Source organism: Capra hircus, chromosome 2 (genome assembly GCF_001704415.2).
Source record: "Capra hircus breed San Clemente chromosome 2, ASM170441v1, whole genome shotgun sequence".
Classification (NCBI taxonomy): domain Eukaryota; kingdom Metazoa; phylum Chordata; class Mammalia; order Artiodactyla; family Bovidae; genus Capra; species Capra hircus.
The window spans coordinates 3,962,745-3,980,899 of record NC_030809.1 but is presented as its reverse complement, the minus strand read 5'-3'; the positions used below and the strand labels follow the sequence as shown (position 1 = coordinate 3,980,899).

The 18,155-nt window shown below is 52.9% G+C and overlaps 1 protein-coding gene across 1 annotated transcript; it reads right to left on the bottom strand.

Moving 5' to 3' along the window:
* On the bottom strand, positions 284-17,549 carry PINK1 (PTEN induced putative kinase 1). The gene is made up of 8 exons (XM_018055041.1): positions 17,107-17,549; positions 9,819-10,106; positions 8,396-8,496; positions 6,160-6,342; positions 5,485-5,648; positions 3,201-3,328; positions 2,628-2,864; positions 284-1,712 (listed from the first exon to the last, which is right to left on the bottom strand). The coding sequence occupies exons 1-8, from the start codon at positions 17,500-17,502 to the stop codon at positions 1,446-1,448; spliced, it is 1,764 nt and encodes a 587-aa protein (XP_017910530.1). The 5' UTR covers positions 17,503-17,549; the 3' UTR covers positions 284-1,445.

Here is an 18,155-nt window from a genome sequence, read left to right as displayed (position 1 = left end):
GCTGATGGGGGGTTGCTGTTGAGAAATGAAGAGGTATAAAGTAGTAAGTGGCCCTTTTCAGTTTTGCTGAAATCTGGAAATGACACAGCTGCTGAATGTCAAGGGGAGTAAAGTCGGGTTAATAAAGGCCAGTGGGGACATCACAGAGATGGGAAAGCTAGGGTAACAGCACTTGACTTCAACAGAATTATAGAACTGCTTGGTTGAAAAGAACCTTGCAGCATAGTCACCTTCCTTTAGGCCCTGGTTGTGTTCCTGAAAGCACACGTAAAGTTGTATGATCCCGTCTCAACTATCATTGTCTTTATAGTGTGAGGCTTACTCTTAAAAGCAAAGTCTTCAGTTTGAGGCACTTACATATTTTGCGGTTGTCAATATGCGTTTAATTCATCACAATTCCTGTAAGAAATGCTAGTCAGAAGGGACAATCAGCAAGTTCAGAACACTGCCCTGTTAATCTCCATTTCATTAGTCACCGGCGCTCTGCTGGACTCAAATCAGCGGCTGCACGAGCTCTGCGGCGATGCTTGTCACCAGCACCCAGGGCTGCTCTGGGACAGATGACTGACTGCAGCGGCTCCCGTCTCGGGCCTCACTCACGTGCTGTTCACTCTGACACCTGACTATCCTGACCTGCATGAACTCTGGCCACAGCACAGGTCTGACCTTCCTCAGCTCAGCCTCACCTAACAGAGCCGCTCGGCCACTGACTTTTCAGAGGTCGAGGAGGACAGGACTCTGGTCAGTGGTTTATGCCTGAGCAGCCTCTCGCCTAGGACAGAGGTCATCCTTTGGATCTGTGTGCCCTGGGCATCACGTGGGCAGCGCTGATGCACAAAGGAGCCTGCTGATTGGCTAGCATTTCTCTTGAGGGTTAGGCCCTTTGCAGTCAGTTAGATGAGGGGTTGGCAAACTTGGTCTGTGGGCCAATCTGGCTTGCTGCCTGATTTTTGCAGGCCTGCAAGCTAAAAAATGGTTTTTACCTTTTAAGTGGTTGAAAAAATTAAGAATATGTAGTGACACACGAAATTCCAAATCTCAGAGTCCCTAAGTGAAGCTGAACTTGTTCACACATTGAAGGCTGTCTTTGCGCCACGATGGCAGAGCTGAGTAGCTGCGAAAGCCTGAGCACTAGCCCTCGACAGAACAAGGTTGCTGACCTCTATTGAGAGCAGTGTCTTCATTTCACAGGTAAGAGAACTTGGATGATGCATCAGAATCACACAGCTAGGCAAAATCACACAGCTAGAGCGAGTTAGTGATTACACTGTGACCTCGAGCTGCTCCTTCCATCTCCCAAACCTGAGGCCTTCTCTTTGCTGACTCGCCCTCCCCGTGCCATCTTTCCTTCTGACTCCCCCGTCCCCTCACCTAGGAGGCACTTGCTCAGCATTCACAGACCATCATGACACAGATACGGGAAAGTTCTTTTAGTAATTCACCAGCTACAGCAGCTGTCTCGGGGCCGCCCTCCAGGAGTCGAGGAGGAGGGCCGCCTGGCTCAGCGCTTCATACTCCAGGTTGGCCAGAAACAGCATCTTCATTTTCGTTTCCACACAGTTCTCCGTCAGCCTGTTGGCCAGCAGAGTGGCGGCCGATTGTTGGAGGAGCCAGCCAATCATCTCATCCGGTTTCAGGTTCTTCGGGGCAAGCGTGTGTTCACCCCAGAGGCTTAAGTGAAGCACGTTAGCAGCCACTCGGGCGGATGGCCTCTGCAACAGGAAGGGGAGCTGGAGCTGAGAGCACCTGTGACGGTCTTCACCCACAGCCTTTCAGTGCAGCCTGTTTCAGGGTCTTCCCTTCTCTGGCCCTGAGCATGCTCTTCACCCTCCCTCCTGCAGTACTCTGCACACACACTGGCCGATTCTACCCATGCCCCAGGCTTTCCCATGGGTACGAATTTGGAGTGGGGTGGGGTATGGGTAGAGGACATTGTTGGAATAGCCTCCCCATCCTGGGCCTTTTTTTTTTTATTAAGGTTTTTTTCGCCATGTAGCATGGCATATGTGATCTTAGTTGCCCAACCAGGGATCGAACCTGTGTCCCCTGCATTGGAATCTTGGGAGGCCACCACTGGACTGTCTAGGGTGAGGGGAGTTGTCCTAACTTCATGACGGCAGCGCACACATGTGACAGCCTGCTGCCCGTGGTGAGGGGCAAGCGGTAGGGCGGGACTGTGAGCCCTGGTCTGCCCATGCTTTTCCACTCCACATGCCACCCGCACTGGCCCCGCCACTCCTTTTAAGGTTTCAAATATGTTAGCCTTTGGAGTAATTTCAAAATGTCCAGATCTCTTAGGAGAGTTCATCCTATCTGTCTGGTTAGATCTCAGCTGATTCTATATCTTCATTAAACATATCTTAAAACTGCATCTATTTCCCTCTGAGTAACTTTAAGCAACTGAAGCCAAGAGGAGTTGACTGCTGGAATCCTGACTCCAAACTTGGTGGCCAGCTCCCTTGCTCCTATCTATATTCCAGCCTGTTGTGTGTTCTGTATGTGGCCATCACCTCTGTAAGATAGAGGAGCCGTTTTTCACTCCAGTGCCTGCCCAGCCCTGCCCTTTACTCCAGAACACAACCTGAGGTTCCCATCCACACGCCCCCTGTAAGCCTGAACTGCCTCACCTTGCAGGCCTCCCGCTGCAGCAGTGACCTCACCAGGCACCTCACGTCCCACGGCACCCACTCGGGCAGTGCTGGCAGCTGAGCCTCCTGGTAACTGCGGCTTTCAAGGTGGGCCCTGCCCTGGCCGTAAAAGGGATTGGGGAGCCCGAAGATTTCATAGGCGAGTGCGCCCACCGCCCAGGCATCCGCCTTGCTGTAGTCGATCACTGCCCTGGGGCCAGGGCAGGCCGTGGACACCTGCTCGGAAAGCAACAAGTGAACAGTCACGCTGCTGGCACTTGAAACCTGTTTGTGCTCCTGCACGGCCCCCGATTCATGCACTAGTCTGGACTCTGTCCCAAGGAACCCAGAACTGGAACGAGCTGTAGCTCAGATCCAAGCCAGTGTGCTCAGGCTGCCCACTTCAGGCTGGCAAAACGCATCTCCCCTGGGACTTCAGTTCCAGGCGGAGAGGCAGGGAGGGGACTTCTGCTAAATTACGGGTCAGAAAAGATGAAAGTGTTGAGTAACCAGGGAGGAGACCTGGTGGGAGAGGCTCTGCTGGTGGCATGTGACACGCTCAGTGGGACTCACCTCAGGAGCCATCAGGCAGCCATTTCCGCCGCGGTCCACGTACCAGCTGGTGAAAGGCAACTGTAGGCCGATGCGCTCATCAGCCAAGCAGCAGCCAAAGTCTGTGATCACCAACCAGGGGCAGCCGTCTGTGGGGAGACATGCAGACGTGAGAGGCCGTCTCCTCTCCTCCCTGCACCTCGAGGCCCTCTGATACCCCCACTAAAGCCACCCTCGGGACACGCTGACCCAGGAACAGACTACTGCACAGCTGCACTCATCTCACATGCTAGCAACGTAATGCCAAAATTCTCCAAGCCAGGCTCCAATAGCAAGTGAACTGGGAACCCCCAGACGTTCAAGCTGGATTTAGAAAAGGCAGAGGAACCAGAGATCAAACTGCAAACATCTGTTGGATCATCAAGAAAGCAAGAGGGTTCCAGAAAAACATCTACTTCTGCTTCACTGCCTACACTAAAGCCTTTGACTGTGTGGATCACAACAAACTCTGGAAAATTCTTCAAGAGATGGGAATACCAGACCACCTGACCTGCCTCCTGAGAAACCTGTATGCAGGTCAAGAAGCAACAGCGAGAACCAGACATGGAACAACAGAGTGATTCAAAATTGGGAGAGGAGTACATCAAGGCTATATATTATCACCCTGCTTATTTAATTTATGTGCAGAGTACATCATGCGAAATGCCAAGCTGGATGAAGCACAAGCTGGAATCAAGACTGTTGGAAGAAATATCAATAACCTCAGATATGCAGATGACACCACCCTTATGGCAGAAAGTGAAGAAGAACTAAAGAGCCTCTTAATGAAGGAAGAGAGTGAAAAAGCTACCTTAAAACTCAACATTCAGAACTAAGATCATGGCATCTGGTCCCATCACTTCATGCAAACAGAGGAGAAACAATGGAAACCGTGACAGGCTTTATTTTCTTGAGCTTCAAAATCACTGCAGATGGTGACTGCAGCTATGCAATTAAAAGACGCTTGCTCCTTGGAAGAACAGCTATGACAAACCCAGAGAGGATATTAAAAAGCAGAGATATTACTTTGCCAACAAATGTCCATATAGTCAAAGCTATGGTTTTTCCAGTAGTCATGTATGAATGTGAGAGTTGGACCATAAAGAAGGCTGAACACTGAAGAATTGATGCTTTTGAATTGTGGTGTTGGAGAGGATTCGTGAGAGTCCCTTGGACTGCAAGGAGATCCAACCAGTCAATCTTAAAGGAAATCAATCCTCAATATTCACTGGAAGGACTGATGCTGAAGCTCCAATACTTTGACCACCTGATGCGAAGAACTGACTCCTTAGAAAAGACCCTGATGCTGGGAAAGATTGAAGGTGGGAGGAGAAGGGGATGACAGAGGATGAGATGGTTGGATGGCATCACTGACTAGATGGAGTCTGAGTAAGCTCCAGGAGTTGGTGATGGACAGGGAGGCCTGGTGTGCTGCAGTCCATGGGGTCACAAAGAGTCGGACACAACTGAGCGACTGAGCAGCAACAGTCACTCTCAGGACAGGCTGACCCAGGAACACAGGCCAGCAAGGCCTGGACAGCTGCCCACTCACCAGAGAGCTGAGTGGGACCAGCAACACAGACACAGACATGCCTCCAGGAAGTCAAGGTCCCCTAGCCAAGAACTGGATAAAATCGGAGCATTATCAATTAGTTATCCAGAAAAGGATTCATGCAGACTTCCTTTAAAAGCCAGTTCCTCTAGAATTTAATTGCATATTGAATTATCTTAAATCTTTTTAGTTCAAAATTGACCACATGAGAATCCTCCTGTATTGCAGGGGACAGAAGTTTGATCCCTGGGTGAAGAAGATCCCCTGAAGAAGGGAAAGGCAACCCACTCCAGTATTCTTGCCTGGGAAATCATGTGGACAGAGGAGCCTGGTGGGCTACAGTCCAAGGGGTTGCAAAGAGTCAGACACGAGTTATCGACTAAACAACAAGAACAAAACAATGACTCTCCTTTACAGAACCCCTAGGCAAGTAGCCACCCAGCTTTGCTTGAATGCTTCCCGTGATGGGGAGCTCACTGCCAGAGGCAGCTGGGCTGACATTCAAGCAGTACTTGCTGAAAATATTCTTACAATACAAAGACCAAAACAAAGACCAAAGCCCTCCATCTTGAAGGAGAGAGTGCTTATCTCTGTGTGCAGAGCTAAGTTACAACTTAGAACATAAAAACCAGAAAAGACCCGAAGGCCCCTAAATGTCCTCAAACCTTAAGTCCAGACTGCCCCGAACAACTCAGAGCGGGGCGGGGCAGCTACCTGCATCCAGTTCCACAAGGATGTTGTCGGACTTCAGGTCTCTGTGTGCAACGCCCTGCTGGACCAGGTGATCCACCGCTTCCAAGAGCTGCAGAGTCATCACAGTGGCCAGCCGGGGGCTTGGGGTGTTCCCGCGAAGGTACTGGCGCAGGGTACAGGGGTAGCTGGTGGAGAACGCAACAGGGCCAGTTACCGCGCACCTAGCATCCCGAGCACCTTACTTCCTGTTAGGATGATGGCCTTCTGATTCCTTTTCTCCCTAAGTAGCCATTCTGTTTCTATCCACCATCCTGGAATTAGGAAGTAAGAGCTAGGGCCTCACACGTTAGAAGTTACAGGACAGCTGCTTGTTTCCTTAAAACACTCACACAGCAATGCCAGGGGCACAGAGATGGAGGAAAGGAGAAGAGTCTATGTTTTAAAAAAAAAAGGCAGGAGAAAGGTGAGCACAGAGGGGGCTACTAAGGTACCAAGGGCACTAGGTGGGGAGTATGACCTGACTGAGCATGCCCTTCTGTTTTCCTGGAAGGCTGCCCAAAGGGAAACTGCGCTCCAGGGCAGACATACGCCCTCAGCCTGCCCTTGTCTCCCAAAGAGAGAGGGTCCTCTCGCCCGTGACCCCAGGCTCCTGGAGGCAGCGACCAGCTCCCACTCACTCCGGGTCCCGCCACTCACTTCTTCATGACAAGGAAGAGAGTCCGCCCGTGGCCCAGGCCTGCGGGGTGAAGACGCGGGGGCAGCACATCCGGGTAGTCGACCAGGGCTCCTGGCAGCAGCGGCACCGACGAGGTGAAGGCTCGCAAGACCCGGATGATGTTGGGGTGCGGGGCCAGCTGCTTGGGACCTCCCTTGGGTCTTCTGTTTCAGCCGGGTGGGACAAACGTGAGGGAGCAGCAGATACGACACTTGGGATACAATAGTCTGAGGCCACAATCAACACTGACATTCATCTCCACCCATATCTACACCAAGTGTGTGCCAGGTGCAGAGTCGGGTGCTGGAAGGGAAACCCGCGATGACTCATCACATTGGTGACCCCACCATCCATCCACCGTCCGTCCATCCCACGAGGTAGAGCATGGGGCCTGGAAGCGGGCTGCCTGGGGCTGAACCCCACGCCTGCCACTCCAAGTCCTTGGCCACACTGCTCAACGTCTCTTGGCTCAGTCTCAAATGAAAAGGGGAATAGAGTAGTACCATACCCTGTAAGGCGGTTAATAGGACCCGGAATCTCCCTGATCCGGCCCTAGCATAACACCCGGCATGAGCTCAGTCAGCCTCTGAGTGAACTGACACGGAGGCAGTGTGTAGAAGCGATTCCCCCGGGTGTCAGGTGCCCTGCCCAGGCCTCTGCTGCTCCGGGAGCCCCACCCCACTGCCCTGCTCAGAAACAGAGGCTGCACTCGGCCGCCATGCCCGGGGCTGTGCGCACCTGACCCAAGGGCAACCAAGGGCCTGCAGTCATGTCCGAGACCCGGTGGTTGGTAGGAAAAAGGGAGAGTCTCTCTGTGGAGTGTGAGAAAAAATTCGGCAGTAACTGCACAGGAAAGGGGGCCGAGGTGTTGAAAGGATGCTTTAACGCCGCTTGAGCTCCTCTCTGAACAGTACCTGATGCACATCTCCTGAGCTGTTTTACAGATGTAAAAACCCCCACCAAATGAAGACGCTAACCACCTGATGGTCATAAGGAGGTAGCCTGCAGACCTCCCAGAGCCTGAGGACTGAGGCTGTTAACCACTGCGACACTGCCCTGTCATCTCACCAACTACCGGAGATGTGTGCATGAGCCGATCACATACCCTGGGGCCCCCCCCTCTCCCTTACGTGCTCTTTAAAAACACTTTGCTGAAACTCTTTGGGGAATTTGATGTTTGGGGGCCATGAGCCACCAGTCGCCTTCCATGGTCCTGCAATAAACCTTTCTCTGTTCCAAACTCTGAAATTTTGGTATCGTTTGGCCTCACTGTATGTCAGGCACAGGAGTTTGCTTTTGGTAACAATGCCACGAGGCCTGAGGGAAGCCGGAAGTATATCTGTGGGCAGGAAATGAGATCATAGGGTGGCAGAGAGAGGTGGATGGAGCGGAAGCCCAGAGACATTGAGACAACAGGGAGAGCCCCACGCCCGGGCTGTCCTCCAAGCTGCCTCAGGTCCGAGCTTTGAGCCAGGCTGTGAGTGGCTCCAACAGCTCCTCTGGGGTCCATCCAAATGGGCCCGTCCTAGGTGATCAAAGGCGACAGAGCGTCGTTCTGGCCTGGGGCCATTAGAGCCACTGGGAGAACGAGGACCCCAGCACAAGGCTGTCGGCGCCACAGCGGCAAAGCGCTGCCTGGCTGTCAGGAGAACCCAGGAAAGCGTGTGGCTGCACTGGGAGGGGATGTGTGTTTGAACGGAAAACTGGAACTGGCCAGGAGGCCTGAGGGGGGTCGAACCAGCACTGACCACGCTGGGCTCTGCTGCCACTTCTCAGGTGCCTCTGCCACAAAGAGCACTCCTGGGAAATAGGCCATTAAAAAAAAAAATCTCTTGGCACCATCAGGTCATGGCAGTTAGTTGTAAAGTGAGTGTCAACCTCTGCTGGGGACAGACAGAATTCAATTCGTACAAAATAGTGGTGCTCTACCTGAGAGTTACTTAGGAGTCATAAATCAGATCTGCCCAGTTCAGAAGGATGGGGAATGGTTTTAGATGGCCTTCTCTCCCTGCTCTAGCGTGAGTCAGCCACCTGCATCTCCAGCTGGGGTCAGACTAGTCTTTCCCAATTATCCGCCAACTGGAAGCCTGTCACTGACTGCACTGATCAGCGGGCGTGTGCTGTGTCTGGGTGTGTGTGTTGCGTCAGGTGCCGTGCCAAGGGCACGGGTGTGGGTGCTGCTCCGCGGCGGGGCGAGGGGGGCAGACGGCCGCTTACCCGTGAGTGGCTGCTCCATACTCCCCGGCCACGGCCACTCGACTGGCTGGGACCAGCTCCTGGCTCATTGCGCTAAAGATGGCTTCGCTGGATGAGCCTGCCTGCAACACATCCATAACGCATCCAGAATTAGTCCAGGCCCTCCTTGTCATCCGGACCAGGACAACTACTGCCTAGAACTGGTTTTGACCTTCAAGCTCATAACCTCTCTGAGTGGCAAGCCAAGCCTAGTTTCTCCCGGGAGAAAGGAGGCAGAGGTGCCATTCATGCCAACCCAGAGGATACTGCCCACTCCTCAAACTCTCGGCAGCTCAGGTGCCCAAGGCTGCAGGAGCTGTTGAGATGACCACAGCAGGGGCTCCTCTTCCTGCCACAGAGGCCTCCGGGCACAACCAGGCTCAGACCGGACCACCGAGCACGAACGCTCACCCCTGAAGGCTCCCTTCAGCAGACAGGCCCACCCTGGATAAACTTGCGCTGAATCACAGAACAGCCCTCTATCAACCAGCAAAAAGCAACACACAATGAGGAAAAGCACCGTGTTTTCCTCATTTCATAATGAACAGCTCTCAGGACTGGCGACACCTATAAAGAATCCTTTCAGAATTAAGTCTTTTAGCTTTTGTGAATGCATTTGCTGTCATGCCCCAACCAGTGGGAGTTTTGATGTTAGGACTGGATGCTTCCTGGGGGTGGGCGTGGGGTGGGGGTTGGCTACGTGTTGGTTATCAGCCCAGCTTGGAAGCACAGTCTAACAAGTTTCGTTCCCCACATCAAGGCGCAGACCACGCCCTTCAGGGCCCAGCGTGAGCTATGTGGCTGCCCCCCTCAGCCTTGGAGAGAGGCTCCGCAGAAAATGCCATCAAGTCTTGATGAGCTTCCTAACCCTCCTCCCATGATGTGATGGCAAGATACAGAAGCTACTCTAAATGGACAGAAATCTTTCTTTTGGGTGGGAAAAATACTCAACTTGCCAAAGTCTTGAGTTCTGCAAGGGTTAAGAGCAGAGAGCTGGCACACCAGCCTTGGGTCTGGAGTGTGGTGGGAGGCAGGCTCAGCGGAAGGCACGTGGCCCCTCCTTCCCCACAAGCAGGTCAGGGAGCGAGAAGACAGAGCACACTGCAACCCTGAAATACGCTCATTGGCCCAGACGCCCCGGGCCCTCGCCACTCAGTGTGGCTTGTGGCCCAGGGGCCTGGGAGCTCGTCGGGGAGGCGGGACCTCGGGTGACGCGTGGACAGGTTACAGTCCAAGACTGTAACACTGCTTCAGACTGCTGCACAAGAGCGTGAGGCGCCTGTCCTGTGGAGAATCTTGCTGGTTCCTATTTACTTCCTGGGAAGAAGTGTCATCTGGTTACCACCGCCCCCAAGAAGGGGATTTTGAAAAAGGATGACTTCAGAGATGGAGGCCCCACCCTTACCGAGATGTTCCACATCATCTTGATGGCCAAGGGGAAGGCCGGGGCCCGCGGGGCCGGCGCCTCCTCTCCCCGTGGAAGGATCTCTGGGCCCTTCCCTGGAAGAAGCTGGCCCAGGCTCTCTGCCTCCTCCAGGTTCCGGGGCAACACAGGCATGGCGGCCTCATAGACGGCGGCGCTGCAGCCCTTGCCAATGGACTGCCCGATCAGATACTCCTCCAGCCGGAAACCCTGCCAGCGTCGGGTGTCCAGTGGGTCCGGGAGCAGCTTGTTTTTCTGGGTGAAAATTGCCTGCGAAGAAAATGAGCAGGCACCATGAGCTTGGCAGCCCCGTGAGGCTTCAGTGAAGGGATGGAGTGGTACAGCGAGGCCAAATCTCCACTGGCAGATTGAGGGCTAATAAAACAACCAAACTGGGTGTTACTGTTGGTCCTGGGCTCAAGCCAGCCTGTTCTCCCCTTATTCAGATTAATTCTCAAACTGTCACTTCATGGCAGTCACCACGTCAGTCCAACACAGAACACTATGTTAGTAGCTGCTGCTGCTGCTGCTAAGTCGCGTCAGTCGTGTCCGACCCTGTGCGACCCCATAGACGGCAGCCCACCAGGCTCCCCCGTCCCTGGGATTCTCCAGGCAAGAACCCTGGAGTGGGTTGCCATTGCCTTTTCCAATGCATGAAAGTGAGAAGTGAAAGTGAAGTCACTCAGTCGTGTCTGACTCTTAGTGACCCCATGGACTGCAGCCCACCAGGCTCCTCCGTCCATGTTAAGAGGCTGCAGTTCCCCAGGTCTGCAGCTGGCACACTGCTCCTTTGAGGCCCGTCAGGCTACCAGCACAATCTTGGAGGCTTCTGATTATGGAGACGGTTCTTTCTGCAAAGGCCTCAGCAGGTGGCTACTGGATGGTTACCAGGAACTGTGGATGGCAGGAGCGTGTGGTCACAGCCACCCCTCCAGCTTGTGAATGACCTCAGGCTGCTCTTGCAAGCAAGGGGATGAAAATCAGGAGGCTCCCTGGAGCCAGTTATCAGGTCCTGTTGTTGGGCTGAAGCCCAAGGACCTGCAGGTCCTGTAGACGGCCAGCCTGCAGATGGCTGATGAAGGAGCTTGGAGGCAGTGACAATGACAGCCGTGGTTTACTGGATGGGGAATCCTAACTGTCTGCAGCAGGGGGTCCTGGAGAAGCATCCCAGTGTGTGTGGCAGACAGCAGGAAGGACCTGGCAGCAACCTTCGCTCCTCTGGGGAGGTGGCGGCTACCATTCACAGGGGGCACTGATGTCAGGTTGGCTCACTAGTTACCAGGGAAACCAGCGGGTCCCTCACCAGCCCCGCAGGTTCATGACCATCACCAGGGCAGACGTTTCCCCTTAATACACCAGCAGGTGGAGCGGTTGTGGCCTAAGGCTTAGAGCAACCATAGCTGGGGCAGGGGGCAAACACCTCCTGTGAGGAAGCTGTAGGGGAGCAGGCACTGGTCTAGCTCTCTGGACCTGTAGGTCCAGCAGGGGATGAAGAGAGAGCGCGAGAGCGGCCATCTTGAGTGCCTGGACCACACACTCCACTCCCACAAACCCTGTGCGGCCCTTACCGTCTTGGTCCAGCCCTGTCCCGTGACGTCCCTGGGGTCAGGTATGCAGAGGTGCACTGCAACCAAACACCACAAACACAATCTGGACACCTGCAGCTCAGAGCCTGGAGAGGCCCAGGGAGGCCCAGGAGGATAGAGCATCTTGCTGGAGACCCACTGATCAGACTCATTTCTACAGGCTTTTCTTTTTTTTTGGCTGTGCTGGGTCTTTGCTGCGGCACACTGGTCTTTGGTGCCGGCTTCTTTGGTTGGGCCACCAGGGCTTCACTGCAGGGCATGTGGGATTTTAGTTCCCTGACCAGGGATCTACCCACGTCCCCTGCACTGGAAGGCAGATTCTTAACCACTGGACCACCAGGGAAATTCCCAGACTCATCTCACAGTCAGGCCACCGTGGTCGCCCAGTCACCGGACAGACTCTCTGCCTAGATAAGGGACAAAATGTAGGATGTTTACATTTACATAATATAGGAAAGGTCGTGACCACTAGGCAAAATACAGGCAGTACCAGCATTGTGAGAGCCCACCCGTCTTGTGGTTTTTGTCCTGGCCAGGCCTGTTGGACCACACCTCTGGTCCACTTTCAGTCCCCGCAGCCAATGCCAGTCCTAGAGAGGCGGTGTAACAGACCCCAGGGTTAACAGAATGGTGCCTTTCTCCAGTAGAGGCCCAGATTAATTCCTTTAAGTAGTCTTAGGTGGGGCTGGGCTAGGTAGAAGATCTGTAAGAAGATGAGATCTGTAAATCCCTTTCTAATCCCATGCCCCACAGGGTGGCAAGCCCAAACCACCAGGGTCTTATCTGCCAGTCCCGGACCACTTTATATTTCCCCGGGGGGTTGGTCCTGTGGCAAGGGGAAAAGTGAGTTACTGCCCCGACTGACAGCTGGCAATGGTCCTTTAGTGGTCAACAGCTGAACTGAGAGGGTGTTGACAAGTGGCCTCTGGGTTAATGTGGCAGAAGCAGGGGGATGGTCACTCCTGGGACGTTCAGTTATAGCTGGTAGGTCTGGAGTTAGCCTCCTGGGTCACACGTGGTCACACGGTGAAAGTGAGTTTCACATTTCAATTGTTGCTGAACAGTTCCTTTATCCCACTCACTGGGCTTCCCTCACAGTTCAGCTGGTTAAGAATCCTCCTGCAATGCAGGTGACCCTGGTTCGATTCCTGGGTTGGGAATATCTACTGGAGAACCGCCATCTTGAGTGGCCTGACCATACACCTGTCTCCCTGTTTCTGCCTCTTAGGAAGCTGAGGGGCCATTCTGTTTACAGAAAGGAGACAAAGAGTACACGAGTTCTGATGGAATTAGATACAAGTGTAGGTGGGGGTGCATGGGGAAAGAGGCCATTTCCCCCAAATTGGGATTCTTGCCTACTTCAGGCAGGTGACATCATTCCTCCAGTCACCCAAACTCTACCTTCCTCCTCAAATCCCATCTCATCTGCTGATCCCTCCCTTTCTACGGTACACACTCGCCTCCAGACTTTCCCACTCATGTCCTTCCTTTACCTGCTTCTGAGTCCAGTGAAAGCCCACTGCTTTCAAATGTCGCAGCAGAACCTAACGATGGACTTCCTGGTGGTCCAGTGGATAAGAATCTGCCTGCCAGTGCAGGGGACATGGGTTTGATCCCTGGTCTGGGAAGACTCCACAAGCCTCAGAGCGACTGAGCCCGCGTACTGCGACTCCTGAGCCTGTGAGCCCTAGAGCCCTGCTCCGCGTCAAGAGAAGTCATGCGATGAGAAGCCTGTGCACTGCAACACAGATCAACCCCGCATGCAGCAGGGAGGACCAGCACCACCACCAAGAACGAACCTAACTTACAGGCTATTCAGCCCCTTGTCCCGACACTTCCTGTGTATGAAGTGTTCTGCAGGCTGGTCTGCGCCGTCCGTACTGGTCTCTCACACGCCTCTCCCCGAACCTCTGCTCAAACTGTTTCCCCCCTCCGCCCCCTGGAATATCGTGTTTGCTCTGCCTGCTCATCCCTACTCATCCATCAAGTCCCAACTCAAGCTCCTGCTTCCCCTATAACCAGTGCTGACCACCCAGCCCACAGCAGTCTTTCCTTCTGGAAGATTCCTAAAGCACCTAAAGCTAAAACACCTCACATGAGAACTTTTAATGTTTTTAAAACATGAAAGTCTGTCTTGCCTTGCCAACCAGTTTCTAAATTCTGTGGAGCCGAAGCAGTATCGTGTAATCCTCAGTCAACCACAGTTTTGAGGATGAGATAAAATTTTTAAAGCTTTGTTTTGAAATAAATATAGACTTACAGGAAGCTGCCCAAAAAACCCCAACAAAGCGTCCTGCGTGCCCTTCGCCCAGTCTCCCGCAACTGCCCTCTCACAAGGCACTAGAGTATCAAACCCAGCAAAGTGACGACATACCCTCCGGTCAACGAGGCTACAGGTCTTACCCAGTCCTCACCATCTTTTCTAACCTGCATTCACTCGTGAGCATGCCCATGCGGTGTAGCTCTGTGCGATCTCACCCCACCTACAGATTCATGTCATCACCATCAAGACACAGACCTGTTCCATCACAAGAGAATTCCTTTGAGCTGCCTCTTTGTTTTTGCACCACCCTCGCCATGCCCCATGCAACCACGTCCCTGGCAACCACTGACCTGTTCCCCATCTCTACCATTCTGTCATTTCAAGAATGTTACATAAATAGAATCGCAGGATGCAACCATTTGGAACTGACTTTTATCACTAAGCATAATGCCCCTGAGGTTCACTGAAGTTGTTACCTGTATCAATGGCTGATTCCTTGTTATTCCTTATTATTAGCATTCCAGGGTTTAACAATTCACCAGCTAAAGGATGTTTGTGTGTTTATATTTTGCTATTATGAGGGATGCAGCCATAAATACTGGGGTACAAGATTTAACACCCATTGATGGCCCCTTGGGTTGCTTCTGCCTTTTGACTACTGTGAATAATGCTCCTACGAACACAGGTGAACTAGTATTTGTTCAAAGTCCCTGCTTTTACTTCTTTTGGCTATATACGAAGAAGCGGAATTGCTGGGATCATACAATAATTCTATTTTTAATGTCTGGGGGACTGGCATACTGTCTCCCATAGCAGCTACTCATGTACAGGTTTTTGTATGAACATAAATTTTCAAGTCTCTGGGTAAACGCCCAAGACTGCAATGGCTGGGTCATATGATAAATGTATGTTTAGTTTTGTAAGAAACCGCAGACTATTTTCCAGAGTGGCCGTACTATTTTAGGTTTTCAGCATTGGTCCAGTTTCTCTGCATCCTCACAAGCATTCACTATTATCACTTATTTTTAAAATGTTAGCTGCTCTAATAAGTATGCAGAGATATCATGTTGTATTTTCAATTTGCATTTCCCTAATGATTCATGATGTTGAACTATCCTTATTTGGCATCTGTATCTCCTCTTAGTGAAATATATATTCATATCTTTGGCCTATTTTATAAAGGGTTCCCCCCACAAAATGCTTTCCAAATGCATCTGAAGGGACTGGCCTGGTCTACTCCAGTATGACACCATATGCAATTAGCATTAGAATTAGAATTTTAGCACACGGGTTGCCAAATCTGGTACTCTGATTTTCTTTCCAAAGAAGTCAAATGCAAGAATTTTTAAAATTAATTTGTAATTAATTATAAATTTTAAGACACAGAAGAGTGAAGTGTGAGGCAAGGATGTGGAGATGGTAAGCTTAGGCGGATCTAGCTCCTCGGTTTAGAAACAGCCGCTGTAATTTTTAGTAGGGTTTGTCAAGTTGGCCACCTTGGCTTCTGCCAGCTGAGCTGTAACAAAAGACAGGGGCAGAGAATGGGGCCTAGGCCAGGCATCACCTGTTGCCTCAAAGGGGCCAGGGCGTAAACATGAGACACTCTGGTGATGAGTAACACGACCGGGGCTGAAAGCCAGGAAACATGGGATCTTAAAGACCAACATTGCTTGGTCTTTAACCAGCTGTGTCCTTGGGCAAATCACCCCACCTTGCACCACCTCAGCGCTAAGCTGTAAAACCCAGGGGCTGTACTAAGGCAGTGAATGGTTCCCAACCCCAGGAAGAATGGCCTCCCTCAAGAGGAGGGCACTGTGCCAGCAGATGGCCTTCAGACTTGAACTTAAAAATGTTTCTTTCCTGGCTGTCCAGCCTGCCTGTCTACCCTGCAGTCTGAACTTGCCAGACTCCAGAACAGCAGAGCCAATTCCTTCAAATAAAGCTGCCTTTTAATAAACACATCCTATTCCTTCTGTTTCTCTGGACAAGTAGAGATTTTGGTTGAGTAGAAACAGAATCCTCTGAGCTCTTTAAAACACTTCAAAAGCCCAAGAACTAAGCATCTTAGTCACCCCAGATAACTCTACACAGGTTGTTAACTAAAAACCATTAGGCCTGCTGTTTTCTCCTGCTGTTTGGGTTTTTACTTCGGCTTCAGCTATGTCACTAATTGGCTAAACTGTGGAGGCTGCCTGGCTGGCAAGTGGTTAACAACAGCACAGGTTCTATGAAAGTCAGACTTGTGACTTCAGCAAGTTATTTCACTTTTCACCTCCCCGAGTATGTTTTCTCATCCATAAATTGGGGATGACAACTACCCCTGGAATATAAGGGTTAGGAATTAGCTGTCCTTAAATTTTAGAAAATTTACAGGTCATTGGCCTTGGAGCCACATTGACATTGACGTTGCTCAGTTGTGTCCGACTCTTTGCAACCCCATCGACTGTAGCCTACCAGGCTCCTCTGTCCATGGAATTTTCCAGGCAAGAGTACTGGAGTGGGTTGCCATTTCCTTCCCCAGGAGATCCCAACCCAGGGATCGAACCCAGGTCTCCCGCATTGTAGGCAGATGCTTTACCATCTGAGCCACCAGGGAAGTTCAGGAGCTACATAATTAGTATATCTTTCAAACCATGCAGTTTGAGGAAGTGAAAGCTCAGTCCTGTCTGACTCTTTGTGACCCCATGGATTGTCCATGGAATTCTCCAGGCCAGAATACTGGAGTGGGTAGCCTACCCCTTCTCCACCGGATCTTCCGGACCCAGGAATTGAACTGGGGTCTCCTGTATTGCAAGCAAATTCTTTACCAATTGAGCTACCTGGAAAGCCCCATTTGAGGAAGGGAAGATAGTAAACCAAAACTGAGGTCCTGGCCTGGCACCAGGAGATCAGTAACAAATGAGCCTTAATCAGTGATTGCCATGGAATTCCCAGCTACAAGATAAATAGAATCAGTCCTGAGTATCCATTGGAAAGACTGAAGCTGAAACTCCAATACTTTGGCCACCTGATGCGAAGAATTGACTCATTTGAAAAGACCCTGATGCTGGGAAAGACTGAAGGCAAGAGGAGAAGGGGACGATAGAGGATGAGATGGTTGGATAGCATCACCGACGCGATGCACATGAGTTTGAGTAAGCTCTGGGAGCTGGAGATGGACAGGGAAGCCTGGCGTGCTGCAGTCCATTGGGTCGCAAAGAGTCGAACAAGACTGCGCGATTGAACAAGATTAAGTCTTGACCCCAGGCCCGACCGCAGTCAGGGCCTCCCAGTCCCGCCCCGCCCCCGCACTTAGCCCCGCCCCAAGCCTGGCTCCGGCCCCAACTCGGTCTCCCCGGCCCCGCCCCGCACCCAAGTGGAGCCCCGCCCCATCCCGGTCCTCCCCCTCCCCGGCCCCGCCCCGCCCGCCGCCGGCACTCACCTGAATCTCCTCACAGGCTGAGGCGGCCCGCCGGCCCTCCGCTTGCTTCTCCTCGATGAGGCCCAGCCCAAGCCCGAAGGCCAGAAAGACAGCGCGGCCGCGAGGGCCCGCACCGCCCCGGGCCCGCACCACGAACTGCCGCTGGAGCCGCTCCGCCAGTCCGGCCACCGACTGGCGGAAGAAGCGGTAGCGGCCGGGAAGCCCGAGCCCGAGCCTGCACGGCTCCGTGCCGGGTCCCGCGGCCGGGCCCGGGCGCTCTCCGCGACCCCAGCCCGCCGCGGGGCCGGGCCGCTCCGGCCGGCCCCAGCCGTAGGCCGGGCCGGGCTTGGCCGTGAAGCGCAGGAGCAGCGCTCGGCCCAGCTGCAGGCCCCGGCCCAGCGCCTGTCGCACCGCCATGGCGTCGCCGCCCGGTCCCTCGGGACCTGCCGGCGTCCGGGGCGCCTGACACAACGCCTCAACTTCGGGGCGGAGCCTCTGCGCAGGCGCGGGCGCCGGTGGGCGGGGCCGTCACTCCGGCGGTTTCCCGGCTGGCCGCGCGAGGGCGCTCTGGCCGTCCCTGCCGGCGCGTACTTTCTTCAGACTTTTGCCGGCAGCGTCTGAGGGGCGGCCTGTCAAGGACGTCAGGGGTGTGAACTTGGCTGCTTCGGGCGAAATCGACTCATTCAGGAGGGAATATTTATTGAGTAACCCCCATTGTGCCAGACTCTCTACATTTGTTAATTTTCCTACCAATGAGATAGGAACTCTTGTTAATTAAATTTCCCACCAATGAGATAGGAATGTCGTTTTTACAGGTAAGAAAACTGAGGCGCGGAAGGGTTGTGAGGGTCCCAGGGCATATGCGGTGTCAGTTCAGTTCAGTCGCTCAGTCATGTCCGACTCTTTGTGACCCCGTGGACTGCAGCACGCCAGGCCTCCCTGTCCATCACCAACTCCCAGAGTTTACTCAAACTCATGTCCATTGAGTCGGTGATGCCATCCAACCATCTCATCCTCTGTCGTCCCCTTCTCCTCCCACCTTCAATCTTTCCCAGCATTGGTCTTTTCCA